The following is a 25027-nucleotide window of genomic DNA, read 5'->3' on the forward strand; positions in this document are numbered from 1 at the left end:
CAAAAACCACATATATATTGTGAATAAAAGAATAAAATTACATTATATGCATTCATTCTCAAATCATTTACTTGACTTAGTGTCAATATGCATACCTGATCTCCTTAATTCAAAACAGTCACAAATATAACAGCCCAGTTTTTCCATAATGCATACAGTTAGCAATCCTGGAATGCGCGTAAAGTATAAAGGATTTCTTAAGGTATGGGCATCACTAAGGTTGCGAGTTCGAAATCAGCAGTGCCAGGTGCGCTCGACTCTAATAATCAGTGGCGTAAAGGGCGTACACCCCCTCTTCGATCACCGAAAAGTTATTTCATAATGTTTTTAACGATTTATATGATGTTTTAGCTTAAATCGTCCAATATTTTTCGTATCGATTCGATCGGCGGTAAATAATCTGTTTTATGGAATTACGAACTCTTTCAAAAATCCTTGATTCGCCCCTGATGTCTGTTGTAGGCTATTCTAGGAATATGTCGTTATCACGAACATCCGTATCCGACGTTTTTATCGTTGAGTCGGAATTTACTCTCCTCCACCAGACACAACCTCGGAGTAGAAGCTCTCTATTTAGGTTTAACCAGCAACTGAATTTTAAAGGTGAAACCAGTCCTTTTTTTATTGTTATCTATCTATCTATACTTCTGCGTCAGTATCAAATAAATTGTTAATATAATAAAATCAATTCCACCGCAGTGGAGTGATACTTGTTTACACCATAAGAATAAAAGAATGTTGACCATAGATTTAAATGATTGGCGATATCAAACGATTCCATGTCACCACAAAAGGATCAGTTCGGTGAAACCGAAGGACGTTACTCCTACAGAGGCATACATGAAGACTAAAAGGTGTGTGGAGTAGGAGGCAAAATTCTGAAAGTGTCAAGCAAAACTAATGTTCCCCAAAGTCTTGTAGTGACATTTTAGATTTTGAATACTAGTTTAACAGATACAAGTAAGGGATTTGTCTTGTCCCAAATCACTTTAATAGTTACAAAGATGTAGGAAGTGTGGCTGTACTTGTGGAAATCTGATAAAAAATAGAATAACATATAATTTTGGATTATGTCGGTAAACACTAAAAAGCAGTGTTGAATTATATAGCACTGGACAGGAGAGTTCATTTTCTCTATACTATCTATTTTGTGAAAGTCATCTTCGCTGCCCAAGGATTATGAGGAAGGGACTGTTGGCTAGCGAATATGCTGAAAGTTAAAGATCTTTGTTTTTTTCTTCATCAGTTTTAGGGTCTTTATAGTTAAAACTACACAATGTAATTATGTTTTGTATCTAGTCATACGTCTTGTTTATACATAGCTTTGGCATTGCACAAGCTAATGGCTTTCCAGTCATTTCAAGTTAAATATATCCGATTGGTTTGTACCAAATTTACGAATAGACTTTTTAGTCTGGGTGAACATGTTGATTGCAGAGTCTGTTGTTGGGGCTCCCACAGGGTACCCTCCTCAGATCGCAAGGTCGCTTTTAAATTCGTAGCAAGGTCGCGAGGTCGTTTTTAAGGGAAATGTACAGGTCGCAGGTCGTTTTTCCAACATAGAGGTCGGAAGTCGTTTTTATATTAAAGGATCCATTTAAGTCATTGTTGTGTCGATTCTAGTGTTATTAAACCAGGGACATATATGTTCCTGATTAAACCTTTTAGTTTTAAATTAGATATTTGGACATTTTGCTGTGCCCTTGGGTTCGGTTGTTCTTGTACTGTTTGATGCCATCCAGAGATGGCTGTCTGAAAGTGGGAGGTTCCTGCTCTATTGAAGTTCGTGTCGTCAGCTCTAGATTTATTTTTGTGTGGCATTTAATGATCAATATGTGATGTCTTCGTGCCATTAACCCATATCCGTTCTTTTCCATATTGTGACCAAAACAGGATATGAATTTTTCAGAACAGTAGTTTCAACCAAACATTCAGTATTTCACTAATCCAACACAATATTCATATTGAGCAAGTCCCCAGGACTCTTATAAAATCATCGGGGATGTAGAGCTGGATTTACCTACTGAGATACTTTGAACACGATCTGTAGACTGATGGCAACAAGGAAATGTTTTGAAGACAGGGGTGTGCCGCTCGGCGCTTATTTCCATTTTCGATGGAATTCCCCCATTTTTACACAGTTGTTAGTCCATATCATGATAAATAAAGAGTACGATACAAAATTTCATGAAGATTCGATTTGAAACTTTTTAGGAAATCATCGTAAACGCAAAGGTAAACCAAAGTGTAACTGACGAACGAACGGATGGACGAACAGACCTAAAAACTATATTTACCGCAACAATGTTGTCGGGACATAAAACATGAAACTGATCATCAACCTTACTTGGATATATTTGTCTCTTTAGAGCACACACAGAGACGCTAGTAGCTAGTGCCCTATGCGCTAGTGATGACCATCGCCCATAGTGTCCATAGTGTATTTGAAGCAATAATACAGACCAACTTAAATCTTTTTTAAGAAACAAAAATTCGTAAGGGTTCCGCGGAACCCAGTGTCTCGCCTACGTTTGCTGTTAATCGCAGGCTCAACAAAAATGAGGAAAAAAAAATAAAAATATTCCTCTCTGTACTATCTTTTGATTGTAAGTAGCTTCTGTCCAAGTTTAGTAAAAATCCAGGATAGTTTATGAATCTAATAAATGTTTTAAAAACTTAAACTGCAGACTGTATGTAATGTTAACTGGAAAAAAAATAAGTCCATTTATAAGTAAAATACGGAAAAAATGGAACAAAATTTTAACAAAATTTCCTCCTAGATACTAGCTTTTAATCATAAACAAGCTTCTGTCCAAGTTTGGTAGAAATCCAGGATAGTTTAAGAAAGTTTTTAAAATTTCAAAAACTTTAACCACATAGTAAAATTGAGAATGGAAATGGGGAATGTGTCAAAGAGACAACAACCCGACCATAGAACAGACAACAGCAGAAGGTCACCAACAGGTCTTCAATGCAGCGAGAAATTCTGGTGAATATAGTGAATATTTGTGGACGCCGCCGCCGACGACAACAACGACGCCAACGCCGACGACGCCGACAACGCCGACGAATGAATGTAGGATCGCTATGTATCGTTTTTTCGACAAAAGTTGAAGGCTCGACAAAAATGGTCCAAAAATGATCATAACTTGACAATTTGATTGCTTATCAGGCTCTAAAGACAAAGACACGAAGACTTCTAACCGACTATAGATACAAAAAGGGTCACAAATAGTTCAAAATTGATTATTTGAAAACTGCATGTTGATTTAAGATGAAAATCGAACTTAACTTGTATTTTATAGTGCTAAACAGTTGGGAACAAATGAAATAAATCTTTGATCCGTTCTCAAGTTTTCATCTGGATACCACCATGGGACGGTTAGACGGATGGAAGTACGGACGGATACCCAACAGTGTAATACTTCTCTACTGCGTGTAGTGGAGTATAATAAAGTAGACAAAAGTGTGACATATGGCCGGAAAAACAGTATATGGCTGACCATGGTTGGTGGGACCAACAGTCAGCAGTTTATGTTTAATAACAGAAATGTGATTTGGTCATTTTATTTTATCAGATCTACCATCCTAATCGGCCATGACGCCAGCCGATTGTTTTTCCCGGTCTAGAGTTCTACTGGTGGGAAGAACGTAGTTTTCCGACACAATTCTCTGAGGAACAACTCGGTCAAAATGGCAAGGTCGTTTTTAGCGTGGGTGAAGTCGGAGGTCGTTTTTTCCAAATTTTACAGGTCACAGGTCGTTTTTAGAAGGCCATCAGGTCGGAAGTCGCCCCTAAAAAGCCCGGAGGTCGCAGGTCGTTTTTGACCCTGCGGGAGCCTCGTTGTTCGTGCTGTATGAATGCTGTAGAATGTGTCCTCATGCTTATAGTGTATGGACTTATATTTAACATATGAGTTTTATACGGTATGGGTTTTTCTCATTGTTGAAGGCTTTACGGTTGCCTGTAATTACTTACATCCCCTTCATTTGAACTGAGATGGATAGTTGTCTCATTGACAATCATATCACATCTTCTTATTCTTACAATCTAATTAAAATTAAATCTCCTCACTCTCGGCGCTTATTTTTTATGCTTGGTCGCTCCCACGCAGCGACCAAGCATAACAAATGAGCGAGTGAGGAGATTTAATTTTGATTAGATTGTTATTCTTATATATATGGTGTATCTATTACTAGTAGTTGAAATTTGGCTTTGAACTACTTCTTAGTAACCAAGTACCGTGACAGTGGGCCAAAGCTTTGAATCTTGTATTTTTGTGATCTGCTTGTTGGCTTAGTAAGTTAGCACAAATCTAATGAAAAAGCAAGCTCTGTCAAACAGATATTTACAGTTTGTACTTGTGTTGATACGCCATTTCCCTAGTAGGCTAAGGGAGGGTTGAGTGCTCATTAACATGAACCCCGTAACATTCTATACGTGCCTGTCCCAACTCAGAAACCTGCAATCCAGTGGTTGTGTTTCGTGGCTATCAGACGTATTTGTTTGGTGTACATTGTTGTAATATAATCAGGCAGGTGGTTTAGTTTTGGAACAATTGATATTTTGCATACCTGACCCTTTTATAACTCGCATACGGTGTGGTTTTGGTGGAGATGGTAAATTGACCTGTATTTGTTCACATCTCTCTTCTTTGACCATTTTGGATAGTTGTCTCATTGGTAATCATCTCTCTTCTTTGACCATTTTGGATAGTTGTCTCATTGGTAATCATCTCTCTTCTTTGACCATTTTGGATAGTTGTCTCATTGGTAATCATCTCTCTTCTTTGACTTTTTTTGGATAGTTGTCTCATTGGTAATCATCTCTCTTCTTTGACTTTTTTGGATAGTTGTCTCATTGGTAATCACGCCTCATCTCCTTATTTTCATACTTAATATTTACTAGTGGATCAAGGTCAGATGAACCCTATAAGACGGACTAGTATACCGTATAATAATTCTATAAACCAAATATAGATGATCAATTATCTACAGTTTTTTTAAAAACTGGCCTCATAAAAAGATTAAGCCATGAAACTGAAGTCAAGGTAAGATTCTAGTTAAAAATGTACAGTGTACAAGGAAAAATGAACCCAGTATATAGGAAGTGAGCCCTGTTTGGCAGAGATATATCAGGCATCATTTTGCTAACAGAAAAAAGTGCGGACTTAGTCAAACCAAAAGTCAAATTACTAAAACAAAATACAGTATGAAGTATTAATTAAGTCTAGATTTATTCATCCGCTATTGTTGAAAAGTACAAACGAGATCATGCCTACCTGGAGAAAAATGGAAATAAAACCTCTAATTACTGTGTAACACATATTACGTGTACTTATCTTTTGCTGTTCACACCCAACCTAGTTCCTTAAGTTTACGAGATAACCACAAAAAAACTGTTAAAATTTACATTTCAGGGGCTGCAACTCCAAAACAGTATTTAGCTTTTTACTCGTTTAAATGAGTCCTAATCCTTTCTAGAAAAAAAGCACACAAAATTGGAAAATTGGTATTTCAGGGATAATAATTTCAACAGGTTAAATGATTTTTCTGAAACTCTCAAACCAAATCCTTAAGTTTACGAGATAACCACAAAAAAACTGTTAAAATTTACATCTTAGGGGCAGCAACTCCAAAACAGTTGGACAAATTTATGCAATTTTTAAAGAAGATAACTTCAGTTTTTTACTCGTTTAAATGAGCCCCTATCCTGAGCACACAAAAAAATGAAAATTAGAAAATTGGTATTTCAGGGACAATAACTTCAACAGGTTAACTGATTTTTTTGAAACTCTCAAAATAGATACATATTGTTTTCCTAAAACAAACTTTTACTATTAAGTCCTACAACATTGATTCATGACAACTTTCAAAACTGGGGTGTGTCGATCAAAATAGATTTTTCAGGGGCAATAACTCCAAAACAAGTTGATTATTTTTTTCCCTGTTTCTGAGTAGATATATCTGGTCATGTGGATCATTAATGCAATCTTCACTTTTAATCTATGTTGCTTTGGTTTTGATAAAGATAAGTTAATAAATTGTTGCTTTAACAAGGAAACTACGCAAACCAGTCAAGGCTCATGTACTATAACTAAAGTTGTAGGGCAAAATTACTTCGGGAAATAACACATGGCAATGTTACCTTTAAATATACCTGAACACAAACTATGTGAAAGTTTAAATGAACAATAACGTGGAGGCTGAACCATATACCTGTAATCGCCATGGAAGTGGGATGTGCATATTGGAATTTGATGCGACTGTCGTACAAGTGAGAGCTTTAGCTAGCTATAAAATCAGGTTCAATCCACTATTTTCTACATAAGAAAATGCCTGTACTAAGTCAGGAATATGACAGTTGTTGTCCATTCGTTTGATGTGATGAGCTTTTGATTTTGCCATTTGATAGGGGACTTTCCATTTTGAATTTTCCTCGGAGTTCAGTATTTTTGTGATTTTTACCTTTTACTACTGTAAATTCAGAAATTATTGCGAAAAATGTGACAGGGTTATAACAAGGATTTGTATAGTAAGAAATCAGATGATCCCGTTCTTATACAATTACATATTAACAAGCATTCTGTGAGTATTGCCCGCCCTGAAAACACATAGTCCCTTACCCGTTAAAAAATCATTGTACAAGAGCAAAGTGCTATACCTTGTCATGGTGTAAACTATATAACAAATATCCATTCAGTATCTTCAAGCATGATGATTAAAAATGTCGAAAATTGATTAATGGGGTAAATTTTTTAAGTCATAGGAGCATAACTATGCACTAAATCAGTATACTGGACCAAAATTCGAACTTGATTTGTAACTTGTCCTAACAAGAGTGCACACGCTGAAATGTCTCGCCTTCTTTACTTACCATTGATATTATGTTGATAGTCCTAAATAGAAAGCTTTACTACAGCTATTACATAGACTTAAAGGGGCACTAGCTACGAGATATATTAAAAATCTAATATATTATTGTGTTTGCTCAATCATTAATGAAATGCAAATTGTGAAATAATATTTCGCTTTTACTTTTAGCAGCCAGTATGGTTCAATTTTGTCAAAATAAGCTAAAATACATTGATTTGAATTATTCACTTGCAAGTGAATTATTCGACCTCATTGAATCCGTATTCATGTGAACTTCAATTTAACCCCTTAGCTTGAGATGGATAACACGTGAATTGTATGTGTAAAGTTATTTAAAGGAAAAGAATGTCAACATTGAAAGTTAAACAAAGGTAAATCATTAAGATTTGATTGACTGATTCAATCCACAGAAAATCATTCTTAAATGTACACAGGTAAAAACGATGATAAACACTTATTTTTCATCTATAATATGAAATTAAATAGACCTAGAATAATCCAAGAGCACGAGTTTGCTTAATCTATTTATATCTATATTTATGTTTACATCGCTTATATGGTCATCGGATGACTTTAGAGGTCAACTCGATAATTAATAAGATGGCGGTCTAGACTAAAACACACGAAACGAAGCTACGTATTTTCATACCCGTGCCCTGTTAATCGTTTATTTTAGACTTTTAATAGTTTGGATAAATGTTTTACATTGTTATAAATCAAATATTATAATTTGATTAAAATCGGTGAACCTGGAATTTGACAGCTAGTACCCCTTTAATATGATCCAAGAAAATGAGGTCAAGGTCATATATACCAAGCATGAAATACATTTACAACTTACAATCATTCAATACACTAAATATAGCTAACTTATTGCTTAAAGTTTTTTAGAAACAAACTTAACCAGGAAAACTAAAAATTGACTAATGAACCATGAAAATGAGGTCAAGGTCAGATGATAAATGCCAGACAGACACATACACGTTAAAATCCTTCCATCTAACAAATATAGGTGATCTATTGCTTATAGTTAAAGAAAAAACAGACCAAAACACAAAAAACTCAACACTGAGAAATGAACCTTGAAAATGAGGTCAAGGTTAAATAAAACATTTGAGACTGACATGTACATCATAAAATATTTCTTTACAACAAATATAGTTGACCAAACTCAAAAACTGAACTTTGACCACTGAACCATGAAAATGAGTTCAAGGTCGGATGACCCTTACCAGTTAGTCGTGTACACCTTACAATCATTCCATATACCAAATATAGTAAACCTACTGCTTATAGTATCTGATATATGGACTTGACCAATATCTTCAAACACAAAGAAAAAAAAGTGTGGGAAATTGATTTGTGGACTGACAGATGGACAGACAGACGGAGTGCAAACCTAAAGACTCACTGAAGGGAATGTGGCCAAAGAACCTCCATGGAAATGAGATGTGCCATAGTTCATACCTATAACGCAGGTTCTTCATCAATTAAGCTAATCACAAAAATAACATTGTTGATGCCACTGCTCCCGACAATTCTGGTACAACATGCACTTGTCTTGTTCCCCCCCCCCCCCCCCCCCCCCAAAGTTAATTTCAGGGGCAATAATTCCAAACAAATCAACATGTTTTTCTAATATATCCAGGTTTGAACAGTTTGTGTAATGAACAGTTTTACCTTGTTAATTTTTTCTCTCCTTGCTCTAGTTATCTATATTTCATTTTCACCATTATATTCTATTTTAAGCCATATTGGCCATGTTTGTTGATGAGTCTAAAAACTTCAAAGACATCCTATAAATGAAGCAGAAAACTTTATTTCAATCCACATACTAGTGTCAGGCATTAGGTTTTAAACAAAATTTCAAAGACAACAAACAACAAGAAATGATTGTAACAGGATGCTGTTACGAAGTCTCCCAAACGAAGCTCCCATAATTCGTAATTCCCAGGGTCGCCTGACATTGGGCAAAGTCCAGTGAAAATTGGTTTGGTCCAGCAAAGTTATATGCATTAGTGATGCCTGGGGACTAACCCTGTATATACTTCAAATCATCTTGGCATGACAAACCAGAATATATATGGTTTAGGGGTGGGGATCTTGACCATGTACAAGATATTAGAATTTTCTCAAATGGCAGGGGGTCGGGATGACCCCTGGGACTAACCCTGTATATCATTCAAACCATCTTGGCATGACAAACCAGAATATATATGGTTTAGGGGTGGGGATCTTGACCACTTACAAGATATTAGAACTTTCTTAAATGGCAGGGGGTGGGGGTGACCCCTGGGGACTAACCCTGTATTTCATTTAATGTGGTTTATCATGACAAACCAGAATATATATGGTTTAGGGGTGGGGATCTCGACCATTTACAAGATATTAGAACTTTCTCAAATGGCAGGGGGTCGGGATGACCCCTGGGGACTAACCCTGTATATCATTCAAACCATCTTAGCATGACAAACCAGAATATATATGGTTTAGGGGTGGGGATCTTGACCACTTACAAGATATTAGAACTTTCTTAAATGGCATGGGGTGGGGGTGACCCCTGGGGACTAACCCTGTATTTCATTTAATGTGCTTTATCATTTAGAACATTTTCAATTAAAAAGATTGTGTCTATCACAAACGGTTTTCAATTTCTAATCATTTGAAAATTTGAAAATATAAAATCCCATAGGGTTCTATAGTAAAACCCTCTTTTCTTTTTGCCCCTCAAAGTACCCCTTTATAAACCCCATTGCACAAACAAAACCCTGATTGCACCACTAGACATGTTAGTCTAACATATTGTTAAACCCTAAGTTAATCTGACAAGCAGTTTTGGAGAACAGGTGCGGACAAGTTCAAATTTAAAAGCGGCGGAAGAAGAAGAAGAATAATAATAACTGAGCAAAAACAATAAGTCTTCCCAACGAAGACTTAATAACCTGTTGGTCAGACAATGGAGGCAAAGTGGTGGCATTGAAGGCTCACAAGGCCTTTTGGCCAGGCAATGTTAAAATCATGTCCAATTTATACATTGCAATGATTCCATACTCCAAATAAAGTTAATATGTTCTAATAATTTGAAAAATTACAAAATTAAAAAAAATGTCATTTTTATGCAGGTATTGTTTTATGATAATGATGTAAAACTATCTATGCCACATGGAAATTTCAAACCTTTAAGCACCTTACGTCCGACATTCTACCAAATCAGATGCAGGCGATACTTAAAGGACAATAATTACGTCTAGTTTGTATACAATTGAATAGAGATAATGGGTGTATATATCTATGAAACAGCAAACTCAAACAAAAAATGTACAAATGTTTGTATCTTTTTATTTTTAATGAGATAACTGTACAAACAATGGATTCATGGATTTCAACAATATCAATAACAATAAAATATCACCAACAAATCACATGTCAATGATAATAAAAATACGGAAACTATCTTAAAAATATTTCTGTTTAAAAAATACAACAATTTCTGTCTCAAGTAAAAAATAAAATACTTTATCAATTAAATTCTGCTTTGTTACATCTTTTTTAAGTTACTTGTTTAGTGTAATTACTATGGACAGTTATCAGTAAAAGAATGATTTTGTAACATGTCATACCAAACAAAGTTAAATATATAGACTAATAGGAATTGTAGTTTCAATCTACTTTTAATAGTTAATGTAATATTTGGAAACACGGATACAAGAAAATTACCACACGAATCCGTTGCCCAATCTATATAATAAAACTAGACAAATTCAGACCTAATATGTATTAATCAGCAAAACATGGATCTTTCCTCGTTATGATTGATTGATTGTTGGTTGCTTAACGTCCATTCCTCGTTATGAAATGATATACATGATATGTACAAATGTAGATATATATAATTTGTAAAAAAATCTTGTTTGATATGTTTAACAACTTTAAAATTGTAGAAGGGAAATTATATACATATAAAAAGGTCATAATTTAAAGGAATGTCATGAAAGTGTGAACATCTTTATATCAAACTAATGCAGACATGATTATTAAATACTCCCTTGTTTCTGGTATAAATCTCATTGATTTTGTAAAAAAAATCTTTTTGATGATTCAAACTAAAAAAGAAAATATTGTTTCGATGCTTCCAAAATTTAAAATTTCTCAATTAAGGTAAATCTGGATGATTAATAATTTGTGTAACTAAAGTTTGAGATGCAAAGTTAACCTGCATTGAACACACAGTTTATTCTGTATTGAAAATGCAGTACAATCAAGAGAAGACAACTCTTTAATTACAACATTTCAATGAATTGGTTCCTAAAAATAAATAACACAAATGAGGTATCTAATGTATGCAACATTTGAAATATTAGCAAAATCATTATTTTACTTTATAACTTCATTCTACTTTCAGAAAGGCAGATTTTTGTATTTAGTTTTATAACAATTCTATCTTTAATATTCATCTTTAAAAAAAAGCAGTCTTTAACCAAAACAAAATTTAAAATCATAAAATTTCTCAATTCATCCCTTTTAAAAAAATCACTTATTAAAAATTAAGGAGTTTTAAGTTAAAAATAATGTCATATAGAATTAAAGAAATGTAATTTTTCAAACTGAATCCATAAATTCACTTTAAAAACATTTTATAAATCTTGCATTTATATAGTAAAAAGATGTAAAACTATGTACATTTCAAAATTCAGCACTAAAATTATGTTGGAATTGATTAAAATACTGAAAAAAGTCAGGGAGAAAACCTATTTACAATATATTTGTGATGGTTTTCTGTCATATTCACAAAATTCTCCACTATTGAGTAAAAATTAAAAATAGCTCTGCATTTCTTTGTTATACAAGTACCCTGAAACTATGTGTGATAAATTCATTTTGAAATATACTTCAAAGAGAAACAATCTTTATGATTCTAATATTGCTATAGTTTATAATTGTGAAGCTGCATTGTCATAAGCGTAAGCTGCTTTTCCAATGTCTGTTAACTGTGAGTCAGCATTGTATAATTTTTCCTTGGTATTAGGTCCCCAGTCAGCTGTTGGCGTTGTTACTATTTTAAGTCTCTGTAAATATAAATAATATGTGGTTAAGATGATGTTTGATGCAATAATATGTGGTTAAGTTGACGTTTGGTGCAATAATATGTGGTTAAGTTGACGTTTGGTGCAATAATATGTAGTTACGTTGACGTTTGGTGCAATATGTGGTTAAGTTGACGTTTAGTGCAATAATATGTGGTTAAGTTGACACTTGGTGCAATATGTGGTTAAGTTGACGTTTGTTTGGTGCAATAATATGTGATTAAGTTGCCGTTTGGTGCAATAATATGTGGTCCAGATGACGTTTGGTGCAATAATATGTGGTCAAGTTGACATATGGTGCAACATTATGTGGTTAAGTTGATGTTTAGTGCAATAATATGTTTAAGTTGATGTTTGGGGTGCAATAATATGTGGTTAAGTTGATGTTTGCTGCAATAATATGTGGTCCAATTGACTTTGGTGCAATAATATGTGGTCAAGTTGATGTTTGGTGCAATATGTGGTCAAGTTGACGTTTGGGGTGCAATAATAAGTGATTAAGTTGATGTTTGGTGCAATAATATGTGGTCAAGTTGATGTTTGGTGCAATAATATGTGGTCAAGTTGATGTTTGGTGCAATAATATGTGGTTAATTTGACGTTTGGTGCAATGTTATCTACAGTGGTTATCAAAAATGTAGATTACTGTGAATCAATTATAATTCATGGAGCAGTGTTCTCCCCAGGCCCTTAATGGACCGCGGGCCCGCAATGTTTAATTTTTTACCGTGGTGGTATCGTTCTTACCGCAATGTATAATTTTTCTCCGTGGTGCTAAAATTTTCAGTTAAAAAATCGTAAATCGGTAAAGTTTTAAACGATGACTTGTTAAATCTTTTCCGTGCTGTATAAAATTCCAGGTGAAATATGACCAGTTCAAACCAGTTCAACACAGATTGCTTACACCACGTGATCGATTTACCTTATGAGGTTAACCTTGTTGATTGGATTTAATCGATGTAATTAACACTTGTAACATGATTCTTTTGTGTTTTAATTAAGAGTTCATAACTTTATGATCACAGATAACTATTTTATGGCTTCACTCTCCACCCAAGCACTGACCTGTGACAAGTCGGCAAATACTTTGTACACAAACAGTGTCTTGACCCGATAGGAACATTTTTTGTACATCATAATGGTGGCTCATTACGTATAATGGACAACTATACATTTCCCAATTCTTATATTATAGTATTATATGTCTCTGATTAAACCATGGCCAATATTATCTTTAATTATGACATTGTTATTGCATGAAAGTCGGGTTTCAAATTGTCTGTATATATCACATGACCCAGTTAGTTCACGTAGAATATTCAAGTTTATTTACAATTAATTGCAATCTATTATATTTTATAAATAAAATGCATGACTGTACCTTCAAACTGGATATCTATATCCATAATTAATGAATAAGTAATCTTGCAAATTTTATCCATAAGCACATGTTAAATCTATTTATATCTACTTCCTGTCATTTAGGCGGGAAAATAGGGAGACTTAGTTGTTGACATTGAATATGGTTACTTATAGATCTATAGACCAAAGATAAATTTATAGATTTAGGAATTCTTTTTAAATGGTTCATGACAAATAAAGATTTAGATTTTAGGGCAGTATTAAGTCTGTATCTATGTTTGAATATCACCAAAGACAAGGAAGGTTAATATTTACATGAAATCTATGGCAAAATGTTCTAAAATTTATGAAAAATTTCTTTTTTATATTAAAATCTAAGATAGAAACTGGTTCAAATAATAAAACAATATTTGCAATTGTTCTTGTTAATTTTATATATTCTTATGACAGGAATCCTTTCACATACAACAACTTTTTTTCTAGAAACTAGAAAGTTTTTTAAATTGAACATTTTTGTTCTCTTTTGAATGATATTTTATTTTTATTGATTTTGGATTTTATAAAAGATTTAATTACTTTAAATTCAGATGAATATTTTATTATGAATCATAATCTATTTATTTTTAAAAAATATTAAAGTATACAAACTGTTTTTTTATTTACTTCGTTTTACCAATAATTTTCTGAATCAATGTCTACATAACACAGTACCACAGTGTTAAAACAAAACAAGAGACATAAAAACTACAGTAACTAGAGCTAAGCGACGTGACGCGACGCAACACAACTGATTGCATGAAATATTTCACCAAGAAGTCCACATGCGTTACCCTGGTTCTATCCAAAAATCCTGGGGAGAACACTGCATGGAGTACTAATTTTCATGAGTTTTGTATGGATAGTTGAACCAAAAATTCTTTGAAAACAATAATGCATTTCACAGTGAGCAACTCTCACAAAGAAGACCTTTTTGGTCTCTGTCTCTGTCCTGTTTCAAAATACAACTTAGTTACCTTGCAATCTTTAGCACATGTACCCAATGTTTCATTGAATAAAATTCTTAATTTTTAATTCCAACATTGTGCTATTTATGAAGCAACACTGCCAAAAAACAATTAATTAAATAATTGAATATTTCAGTGTATACTCACTTCAGTGACTTTCCTAGGAGTGATGATGAATTTATAAACAAAGTACAAAGGTATAGAACATAATACTACGGCAGTCACACACCATCCAATAATCTGGGCGAATTCTGGGGAAAATACCCCATCTTTTACTTTAGGTGGTACATACTCAATTAGACGGTATGCAAACAGACCCTGTAATGTAAAGTCAACATGATACATAAGCAATGGTTAAAATATTACTTTAATTTAGGTACATAGTCAATCTCATAGTATACAAACAGACCATGTAGCTTTTCCCAACAACATAAATTGTCAAAAATCTGTAAAATTTATTCAGTATGAGCAGTGAAAACAAGTAATGAATGAAATATAGAACAGTCTTAAAATATTATTTTACACTATATAAGACCTCCTCTTTTCTTTTATTCCTAGATGCATGGTGTTTAATTTAGTAATAGTTAACTATACGTTTTTGTTTACTTTTGCTTGAACCTTTCTGTTTTTCCAGAGAAGTAGGATGTTGTTGGTTGTTGTGGAATTTTGTGCTGATTTTTATCACAATATAGGCCCTTAGACAATTGAGCATTTTGATCTCTGTTGTGCACTACCTATAGCTATGCACAATACAATTAAATAGGAAGTATAAAAATGTTAAGAAGAGTATATTTGAAAAGATTCCAAATACTCATAAAAACATTTTTGAATTGTTTTACATTGTTATTTTCGGGGCTTTTTATAGCTGACTATGCGTTATGGGCTTTGCTCATTGTTGAAGGTCGTACAGTGACTTATAGTTGTTAATTTCTGTGTCATTTTTGTCACTTGTGAAGAGTTGTCTCATTGTCAATCATACCACATCTTTTTTATATTTCCTGATATAGATTATTTTAAAAATATCTAAAAGTTTTATACATAGAGTAAAGATGATTAAACCTGAAATTCTGTATATTCATAAATTTTTGCATGCATTTATTATTGCGATTTTTTAAAAGTGGATAAAAATTTGAAATTTATTGTTATTAAGTCTAATCTGCATAAATATATATATGCATCAGGTGTCATAACGCATGGAATTATTGCAATCGCATCCAGTCCTCGCAATAATTTCTGAACAGTATATTACTTACCCCAATAAGAAGTGGTGAAGCTAACACCCAACAAAACAACCAATATGTTGTTGGTGCTGGGGTTTTACCCAACATAAATTCAATATCTTTTATAAATCTTGTCACTCCTGTGAAAAAAAGTAAAAAGAACAATTTTTTTTGGTATGAATAATAATTAATTTAAAGTATCTGATGAAAAAGTTGATTGATAAGAATAAAGGGCAGATAACTCAAACTGAAATTTTAAAACAAATAATATACGTTAGGGAAGAATTTTTGAGTTAGAACCGGATAGCTTTGTATACATCAAGTGTGTTGTCGTGTAACAGCATGGCATTCTCTAAATTGTGCCATGGACTGAACATTCCTACTTCGACTAGACAATCATGTCTGAATGGTTTTGCACTGCTCATTTATAGCTTGCTGTTCGGTGTGAGCCAAGACTCTGTGCTGAAGGCTGTACTTTGGCCTATAATGGTTTACAAATTGTGACTTGGATGGAGAGTTGTCTCATTGGCACTCATACCAAATCTTATTTCTTGATCTTCATGTTTAGCTGCTTGATTTATGATAAATCATGAAAATTGTTAAAAAAAAAATCATCTTAAATTCATTTGGCCATGAATATTTTTGTTGATTTAAAGTTGATGGTTCATTCATATGTTCATAAAGAAACATGATGTTCATCTTCATTTAAAACCCTTTTAACTTCCTTGTTCAAAGAAAATATGACTGACTTACCATAAACCCATAGTACGGATACACATTCACATGTGGCTACACACAATACAGAGAAATCACTCACCATAAACCCATAGTACGGATACACATTCACATGTGGCTACACACAATACAGAGAAATCACTCACCATAAACCCATAGTACGGATACACATTCACATGTGGCTACACACAATACAGAGAAATCACTCACCATAAACCCATAGTACGGATACACATTCACAAGTGGCTACACACAATACAGAGAAATCACTCAACATAAACCCATAGTACAGATACACTTTCACAAGTGGCTACACACAATACAGAGAAATCACTCACCATAAACCCATAGTACGGATACACATTCACATGTGGCTACACACAATACAGAGAAATCACTCACCATAAACCCATAGTACGGATACACTTTCACAAGTGGCTACACACAATACAGAGAAATCACTCACCATAAACCCATAGTACGGATACACTTTCACATGTGGCTACACACAATACAGAGAAATCACTCACCATTAACCCATAGTACGGATACATATTCACAAGTGGCTACACACAATACAGAGAAATGACTCACCATAAACCCATAGTACGGATACACTTTCACAAGTGGCTACACACAATACAGAGAAATCACTCACCATAAACCCATAGTACGGATACACATTCACATGTGGCTACACACAATACAGAGAAATCAGCGCCATAACTGTCCATCAATCCTACTATATAATCTCCTGTCTGTAAAAATAATAAAACATCATTTACACACAAGACGGAGTTCAATGCATGCAAACCACTTCATCTAATTAGACTACGGTAATTTCTTTAGAGATAATCTCAAGTCAATTTACATCAGTCTCCAATTTTGGAACTAAACAATATCTTAATATCTAAAACTCTGCACAAATACTTCAATATATTTTAACAACTATATAAAAATATTATAAAGACTTTATACTTTGTCAAATTCTTTGTTATTTTTCCTCATACTATGCACTTTTAGTCATTTTAGTATTCTTATTAAACTAAAATAGTGATTGTCATTTTGGTGTTCTCTGTATCTTTTTAAATTTTATCAAGAAACATTTTGTACTCCTCTACCCTTTGCCACAGTAAAAAACATCTTGCATTGTCCTTCAAAACCATATCAATTTCCTTACAATTTGTTTAAATCTTCTTTACATTATTTTATTCACAATTGCTTATAAAAGTAGAGTCTGTTTTGTATAGTATAAATAAAAAAGTACCAGAGTTATTTCCCTTATATTGTTACTATTTTTTTTTAGAATTTTCAATGATACATTTAATATCAATTTAGATAAAATAGACATTTTGTTAAAGAGCAGAAAATAAAATAATTACTGTTCAAGAAGAATAAAATACACATGAGACTTTAAAGCTACTGGTGTAACATGTCAAGGCCAAGAAGAAACCCACCATGTGCACCAAAACATACATATGAGCACGAATATAATACTCACTTGCATAACACACCCCAAAGCCAAGAAACACACAATTCAACAATACACATATGACTTTTATACTTACTGGTGTTATACATGGTAAAGCCATAAAGAAACATATCACTCCCAATCCAATACACATGTGACTCTTATATTTTCTAAGTTTTGGGAACTCATCCTGTATACATGTCAAAACTGTCTCCAATAAAGCAAACTGCAAAATAAAAATAGGCATTACATATCACAAAACTCAAAGAATTACAGCCGATTTCAATGAGTGTGTAAGCAAAGGTAATAGTATTGGTTAGCTTGCTTGCTAGCTGAACCGTGAAGACTAGGTTAGGTAAACTATCCTCCTTTTAAGAGTAGACTAGTCTGATAGATTATCTGTTTGTAGGACTAAGCTACTTTGAAAGGAGGGTAGTATACCTTACCTTATAATGACTTCATGGTTCAACTAGCAAGCAAGCTAACCAAAGATATTACTTTTGCCTACTCACTCAATGGAATCGGCTGTAACAGTTGATTCTGTTTCATACTAATCTATGACTATCTTACAAACTGGACTTGTTGGTATTTCATAGGGAACCAATGCTTTATAAAATAAAACTTGCCTATAGGTTTGCATAGAAATAGTCCACAACAATATAATTATTCCTAAATCCATAAAAAATAAAAGAATCCACAGTATTTTTATCATTGCAAAAGTTAAAAAAAAAATGTGGGGAATAATATTCAAGTTTTGTTAAGAGTATAAGATGAAATTATCATACTAATGTAATAGATGGGTTATTTCCAGTCAAAAATTAGAAAAAAGTCCTGGTCTTTTACAAAATTTATTAGAAAAGAACTCCTGTAGTTTACAGTCAGGATTCTACTTCGTCAAAATTATCTCCCCATTACGCCAGTTCATTTTTATAATCATAAAAATGGAAGCCATTGTAGGGATGACGCGCTGCCAATTTAGCTCTTGAAAACCGATAAATTTATCCACATATCACCATTACGATCCTTATATGCCAGTTGTATTTTAAAAAACAAATGTATCTACTAGCTTATGAGCATCAGTTAATGTACTTGTCTGCATTCAGTCAATTTAAAATTATTGTCTGATCGGTTGTCAGGTAGAATTTTCGAAAATTCACAAACATTTAAAAAAATTCTAATTAAATATTTCGTGGAAGGGCAGACTAAAAATTTTCAGTGGTTGAAGACTATAAACCCTAGATATCACACACAAAAAATGAAGTTTTTTCGAAGATATGCATTTTTAAGATCCAACTTAAAAGTCTGTCGTCAAGCACTTTTAGTAAAAATTTGGTATTCGAACACACCTACTCTGTTTTTGTGATTCATTAGAAAGGTATTTTACTTGACCCATATATTTCATTTTTTTAGTACTGTGAATTTGCGATGTTATAAAGTCAACCTGTAGCCTTGATATATATAAATGATAGAATCTGAAGCGAGATGATGTATCAAATATTTTTGCTTTTTACGTTTTCAAGACAAAATATTCAACTCAAACACGCCCTAACATAAAAAGGTGCACTCGATTTTCTCTATTCGATGCAATTGTTACCCATTTTTTAGAATTATTTCTTGATTCACATAATGGAAGGGCAGAAACGAAAATTAAGGAACAAATAGATTGATATGTTCTTCGTCCGTGGTATTATTTTTTTTTAAATCGGAGGTTATGCATTTTTTTAGATCCAACTGTATAGAAACCTATGTCGTCGACTTGATATCTAATTGTTCTGCTTAATTATGTAATAGATAAATTGAAAACTTATGCAAATGGTGTTTTTATGATAAAATACTTCGTAATTTAGCCGAAAACTGTCATTTTATTTGTTTCTATTAACTTTTATAAATATTGTTACTATAGTAAACATTACAGTAAGCATTTATCGCCTTCTCAAACAAAGAGCTTCGATTCTTTTGTTCTATTTCAACTGGGTTTCTGCCTGGTTTATATTACCATTAAACACGATTTATAGGTGCAAAGGGGAGATAATCCTTTTCCTTTAAATAAAATTTACAACTATCTGTCTTACCTCACTGTCAAGTCCAAGTGTAAACAACATGAGGAAAAACAAAACAGACCATAATTGAGGTAGAGGTAGGTTAGACAATGCCTCAGGGTAGGCTACAAAGGCTAATCCATAACCTGTAACAGAAAAAAATATAATTAATGAATTGTATTTTCTACTAGAGATTTTTTTGTTTGTTTTAACAGATTCTGAACAGAGGATCATTTCTGAATTGTTGTGATAGTCTCAGTGGTATCAAATTCAATATCAAATATCATCTTTGATTAAAATCTTAAAGGAAAATATGAATTAAGAAATAATTCATGGCAGCTGTAGATTTGTGGCTGCCATGAATTATTTGTTTTCTTATGGGACAAATTCAGTAATTTTGTTAACTGTGATAGCCCTATACGCAAGATACTGTTTTGGCTGTTCCATTTTACCCCCATATGATAATATTATATAATTTAATAAAACAAAAAAATTTAAATCGTATTTTTCACCTACATATGTTCTTCTAATGTAATTTTATTGCATTCTGAGATGTATAGAAGCTTTAAAACACTGAGTGTTTACATTTGATTTTTTGATTACGAAAACATACATATGATGTCACCTTGTTTCATTGCCATGCAAAGACGATAATATTTCATGAAATTTTCCTTTGATGAAATTTCAGCACGAAAAAAATAAATTGAAATGGACTGATATGTTTATTTTGCTTTAGAATAGATATAACTAAATGGTATCTGAATCTTGGACTATATTCTGTGGGTTTTAATGTCAAAATTTGAGAATACCTAGTAGTATAATTAAGTTGGGCGTAACACAGAACAGCTAGTTTTATGTAGTTATGTGCTTGCGCTAAAAGTAGATATACTATGATTATGCTGGTTGACGATAACAGGTTGTCATATTAGAATTTAAATTTTAAAATAGCTTTACAAATAAAGACCTAAGGCATGCTACAAGAAAATTACAAAGTAATTTATGGCAAACTATTTCTTCATCTAAATCTATTCCATAATCTCTACAATGTATTGAAAAGTAACGTTTGATTAAAAATGGAAAACATCCTTGCTTACCTCCCCTGGCAACTTCTGAGACTTGAAGTCCTGTTTTCTTAGCTAATCCTCCAAATGTTGTAAAGATGACAAAACCTGCTATTATACTGGTAACCAGATCCATTACAGCGATTAACAAGGCATCACTATAAATATAAACCAGTGTTTAAATAATAAAACATGACTATTAAAACATACTATAAAGGCCCTACAGATGAAGCTAGAAATAAAAGAATTTGTCACACAAATGCCATGCTCAAGCTTTGCAATTTTCGAGTTAAGGCGAAGTATACGTAATTGCACGCCTCTAGCGGAATTCGGGAAATAAAACGTGCATCCTAGCTACGCGAGTTATTCCCCTTACTCCACGAAATGAAAGATGGACGCACAACCGAGAAATAACTGTGGGCAATTTATTAGAAACAGGTATACATGTGCAGTTTCAAAAATCAAAAGAAAAAATCGTATTGACTTAGACCAGAACTCTGAGATTGCTTCTGACAGTGGACCTGACCCCGTTCGAAATGACACCGCATCGGACATACTGGAGATCCCTTATCCCGATGACTGGACAGCTGGAAGAAGGGTTGTTGAACTTTCACATTTGGCAGAGCAAATGAAATCTTGTAAACATTGTCTTTCCCCACTGCTATTACACATGATCTGTGGTGAAAAAAGATGTGGGTTGGGAAGTTTCCTTTACATCCAGTGTGTGAATTGCCCATACGTTAACACAGTTACAACAGGGAAACAACATCGACAGACAGGGAAAAATGTTGGCATGTTAGTGTTTGATATCAACACAAAGCTGAGTTTAGGTATATATAAAAAAAATGTAAAATTATATGTATGCAATTATTATGAATTTAAACACGTTTCATATTACTGTTAAATTGTAAAATGCCAAGCCAAGAAGACGATATACGACGCCACTCAGAAAATAATAAAGACGACAAAAAAAGTATACAAAATACTACACATTAACTAAAGATTAAACACAAAAGAAAAAGCCCACTCTTATATGTATCGTGTGTATAGTAGATTAGTAAAATCTACATTTAAAGTTGACTCAACAGCGAACGATGTGTATTTGTTTATGCAGAAACTAGGTGTCTTCTATTCCGTCCGCAATTTCTTGGGAAAGTCAAATCTAAATTTAGATTCCTGGATAAAACTGAAACTACACCTGTTTGATAAAAATAGAATATAACATTTCTTGTTTGATGATTATTTTTTAAATTCAAATTTCGAAGCGGTAGCAAAAGAGTTTTCTTTTGTTTTGCATTGTGTATAATTAAAGATGATTACTTAGAAGAAAAAAAAGTAATCTGACATGTCTACCGCAATGTTTACCCTTTCCGGGTTATGGAGAGTTGGCCATTCGAAATAGTGAGAAGTAAAGCAGTGACAAATAAAACTAGAGGCTCTAAAGAGCCTGTGTCGCTCACCTTGGTATATGTGCATATTAAACAAAGGACAAAGATGGATTCATGACAAAATTGTGTTTTGGTGATGGTATATGTGCATATTAAACAAAGGACAAAGATGGATTCATGACAAAATTGTGTTTTGGTGATGGTGATGTGTTTGTAGATCTTACTTTACTGAACATTCTTGCTGCTTAAAATTATCTCTATCTATAATGAACTTGGCCCAGTAGTTACAGTGGAAAAAATTTGGTAAAAATTTACAAAAATTTACAAAATTTATGAAAAAATTGTAAAAAATTGACTATAAAGGGCAATAACTCCTTAAGGGGTCAATTGACAATTTTGGTCATGTTGACTTATTTGTAGATCTTACTTTGCTGTACATTATTGCAGTTAACAGTTTATCTCTATCTATAATAATATTCAAGATAATAACCAAAAGCTGCAAAATTTTCTTAAAATTACCAATTCAGGGGCAGCAACCCAACAACGTGTTGCCTGATTGGTCTGAAAATTTCAGGGCAGATAGATCTTGACCTGATTATCAGTTTTACCCTTGTCAGATTTACTCTAAATGCTTTGGTTTCAGAGATATAAGCCAAAATCTACATTTTACCCCTATGTTCTATTTTTAGCCATGTCGGCCATCTTGGTTCGCGGGCGGGGTCATCGCACACATTTTTTAAACTATATACCCTAATGATGATTGTGGACAAGTTTGGTTAAATTTGTCTTAGTAGTTTCAGAGGAGAAGATTTTTGTAAAAGATTACAAAAATTTACGAAAAAATGGTTAAAAGTTGACTATAAAGGGCAATAACTCCTTAAGAGGTCAACTGACCATTTTGGTCAAGTTGACTTAATTGTAGATCTTACTTTGCTGAACATTATTGCTGTTTACAGTTTATCTCTATCTATAATAATATTCAAGATAATAACCAAAAACGACAAAATTTCATTAAAATTACCAATTCAGGGGCAGCAACCAAACAACGATTTGCCTGATTGGTCTGAAAATTTCAGGGCAGATAGATCTTGACCTGATAAACAATTTTACCCCATGTCAGATTTGCTCTAAATGCTTTGGTTTCAGAGATATGAGCCAAAAACTGCATTTTACCCTATGTACTATTTTTTAGCCATGTCGGCCATCTTGGTTCGCGGGCGGGGTCATCGGACACATTTTTTTAACTATATACCCTAATGATGATTTTGGACAAGTTTGGTTAAATTTGTTTTATTAGTTTCAGAGGAGAAGATTTTTGTAAAAGATTACAAAAATTTACGAAAAATTGTTAAAAATTGATTATAAAGGGCAATAACTCCTTAAGGGGTCAACTGACCATTTTGGTCAATTTGACTTAATTGTAGATCTTACTTTGCTGAACATTATTGCTGTTTACAGTTTATCTCTATCTATAATAATATTCAAGATAATAACCAAAAATGGCAAAATTTCCTTAAAATTACCAATTCAGGGGCAGCAACCCAACAACGGGTTGTCAGATTCATCTGAAAATTTCAGGGCAGATAGATCTTGACCTGATAAACAATTTTACCCCATGTCAGATTTGCTCTAAATGCTTTGGTTTCAGAGATGTAAGCCAAAATCTACATTTTACCCCTATGTTCTATTTTTAGCCAAGGCGGCCATCTTGGTTGGTTGGCTGGATCACCGGACACATTTTTTAAACTAGATACCCCAATGATGATTGTGACCAAGTTTGGTTAAATTTGACCCAGTAGATTCAGAGGAGAAGATTTTTGTAAAAGTTAACAGACGACGCCGGACGACGACGACGGACGACCGACGCAAAGTGATGAGAAAAGCTCACTTGGCCCTTCGGGCCAGGTGAGCTAATAAGATTCTTACATTTTCGTACCTTTTAAAGACCTAAACAAAAAATCTAAAAAAAAATCTTATTTTTATAAATTCTGCAAGACTAGCTACTACCAAATTATATACCTATGGTAATTTTTAACGTACACAAATGATAAGTAATGTTATCGCATTACACTAAATATTCACTCTGAATTCAGTATTCAGAGTGATTCATTTGCATTATAATTTATATGCATGTTCACTTCTTATGGCACAACACTAGGCAAATGCGTATAGCATTACAGTATGAACAGTATTCATTACACTAGGTATACATTCTTATAGCACTACACTAGGTATACATTCTTATAGCACTACACTAGGTACATTCTTATAGCACTACACTAGGTACATTCTTATAGCACTACACTAGGTACATTCTTATAGCACTACACTAGGTATACATTCTTATAGCACTACACTAGGTATACATTCTTATAGCACTACACTAGGTACATTCTTATAGCACTACACTAGGTACATTCTTATAGCACTACACTAGGTACATTCGTAAAGGTTTAAGCCTCACATTGGATTCGTGTACATAGTGTAGCACCTCACTTGGTACATCCATATAACACTAAGCTGGTCATATTTTATAGAATCACACTGAGTTCATAGTATATCCCATCACTTGGAACTTTCGTGTGGCATCACACTGAGTGAACTTTTATAACATCACACGCAGTGCATTTTCGCATGAAGAGCATCAAATTCACATGGAGAACATCGATTAATTTCGATTTGTATAGCATCACACTAAGTAAATTCTTATAGCATTACACCAGGGACTTTTGATACTAGTTAGAATAGAAAGTCCCTGATTACCCTTAGGTTTATATATAGCATTAC

At 33.3% G+C, this 25027-nt stretch overlaps 1 protein-coding gene across 1 annotated transcript in view; it reads right to left on the reverse strand.

Moving 5' to 3' along the window:
* Positions 1–11807: 11807 nt before the first annotated feature.
* LOC127705641 (sodium- and chloride-dependent neutral and basic amino acid transporter B(0+)-like) overlaps positions 11808–25027 on the reverse strand; it is a 44837-nt gene continuing 31617 nt past the window's right edge. The window contains exons 5-11 of the mRNA XM_052209968.1: positions 20886–21010; positions 19825–19937; positions 17850–17978; positions 16940–17039; positions 15580–15686; positions 14474–14644; positions 11808–11942 (exon numbers count right to left, since the gene is read on the reverse strand). Of these exons, the coding sequence (XP_052065928.1) occupies positions 11808–11942; positions 14474–14644; positions 15580–15686; positions 16940–17039; positions 17850–17978; positions 19825–19937; positions 20886–21010 (880 nt within the window). The remainder of the gene's footprint in view (positions 11943–14473; positions 14645–15579; positions 15687–16939; positions 17040–17849; positions 17979–19824; positions 19938–20885; positions 21011–25027) is intronic.

Source organism: Mytilus californianus, unplaced genomic scaffold (assembly GCF_021869535.1).
Source record: "Mytilus californianus isolate M0D057914Y unplaced genomic scaffold, xbMytCali1.0.p SCAF_6, whole genome shotgun sequence".
Classification (NCBI taxonomy): Eukaryota; Metazoa; Mollusca; class Bivalvia; order Mytilida; family Mytilidae; genus Mytilus; species Mytilus californianus.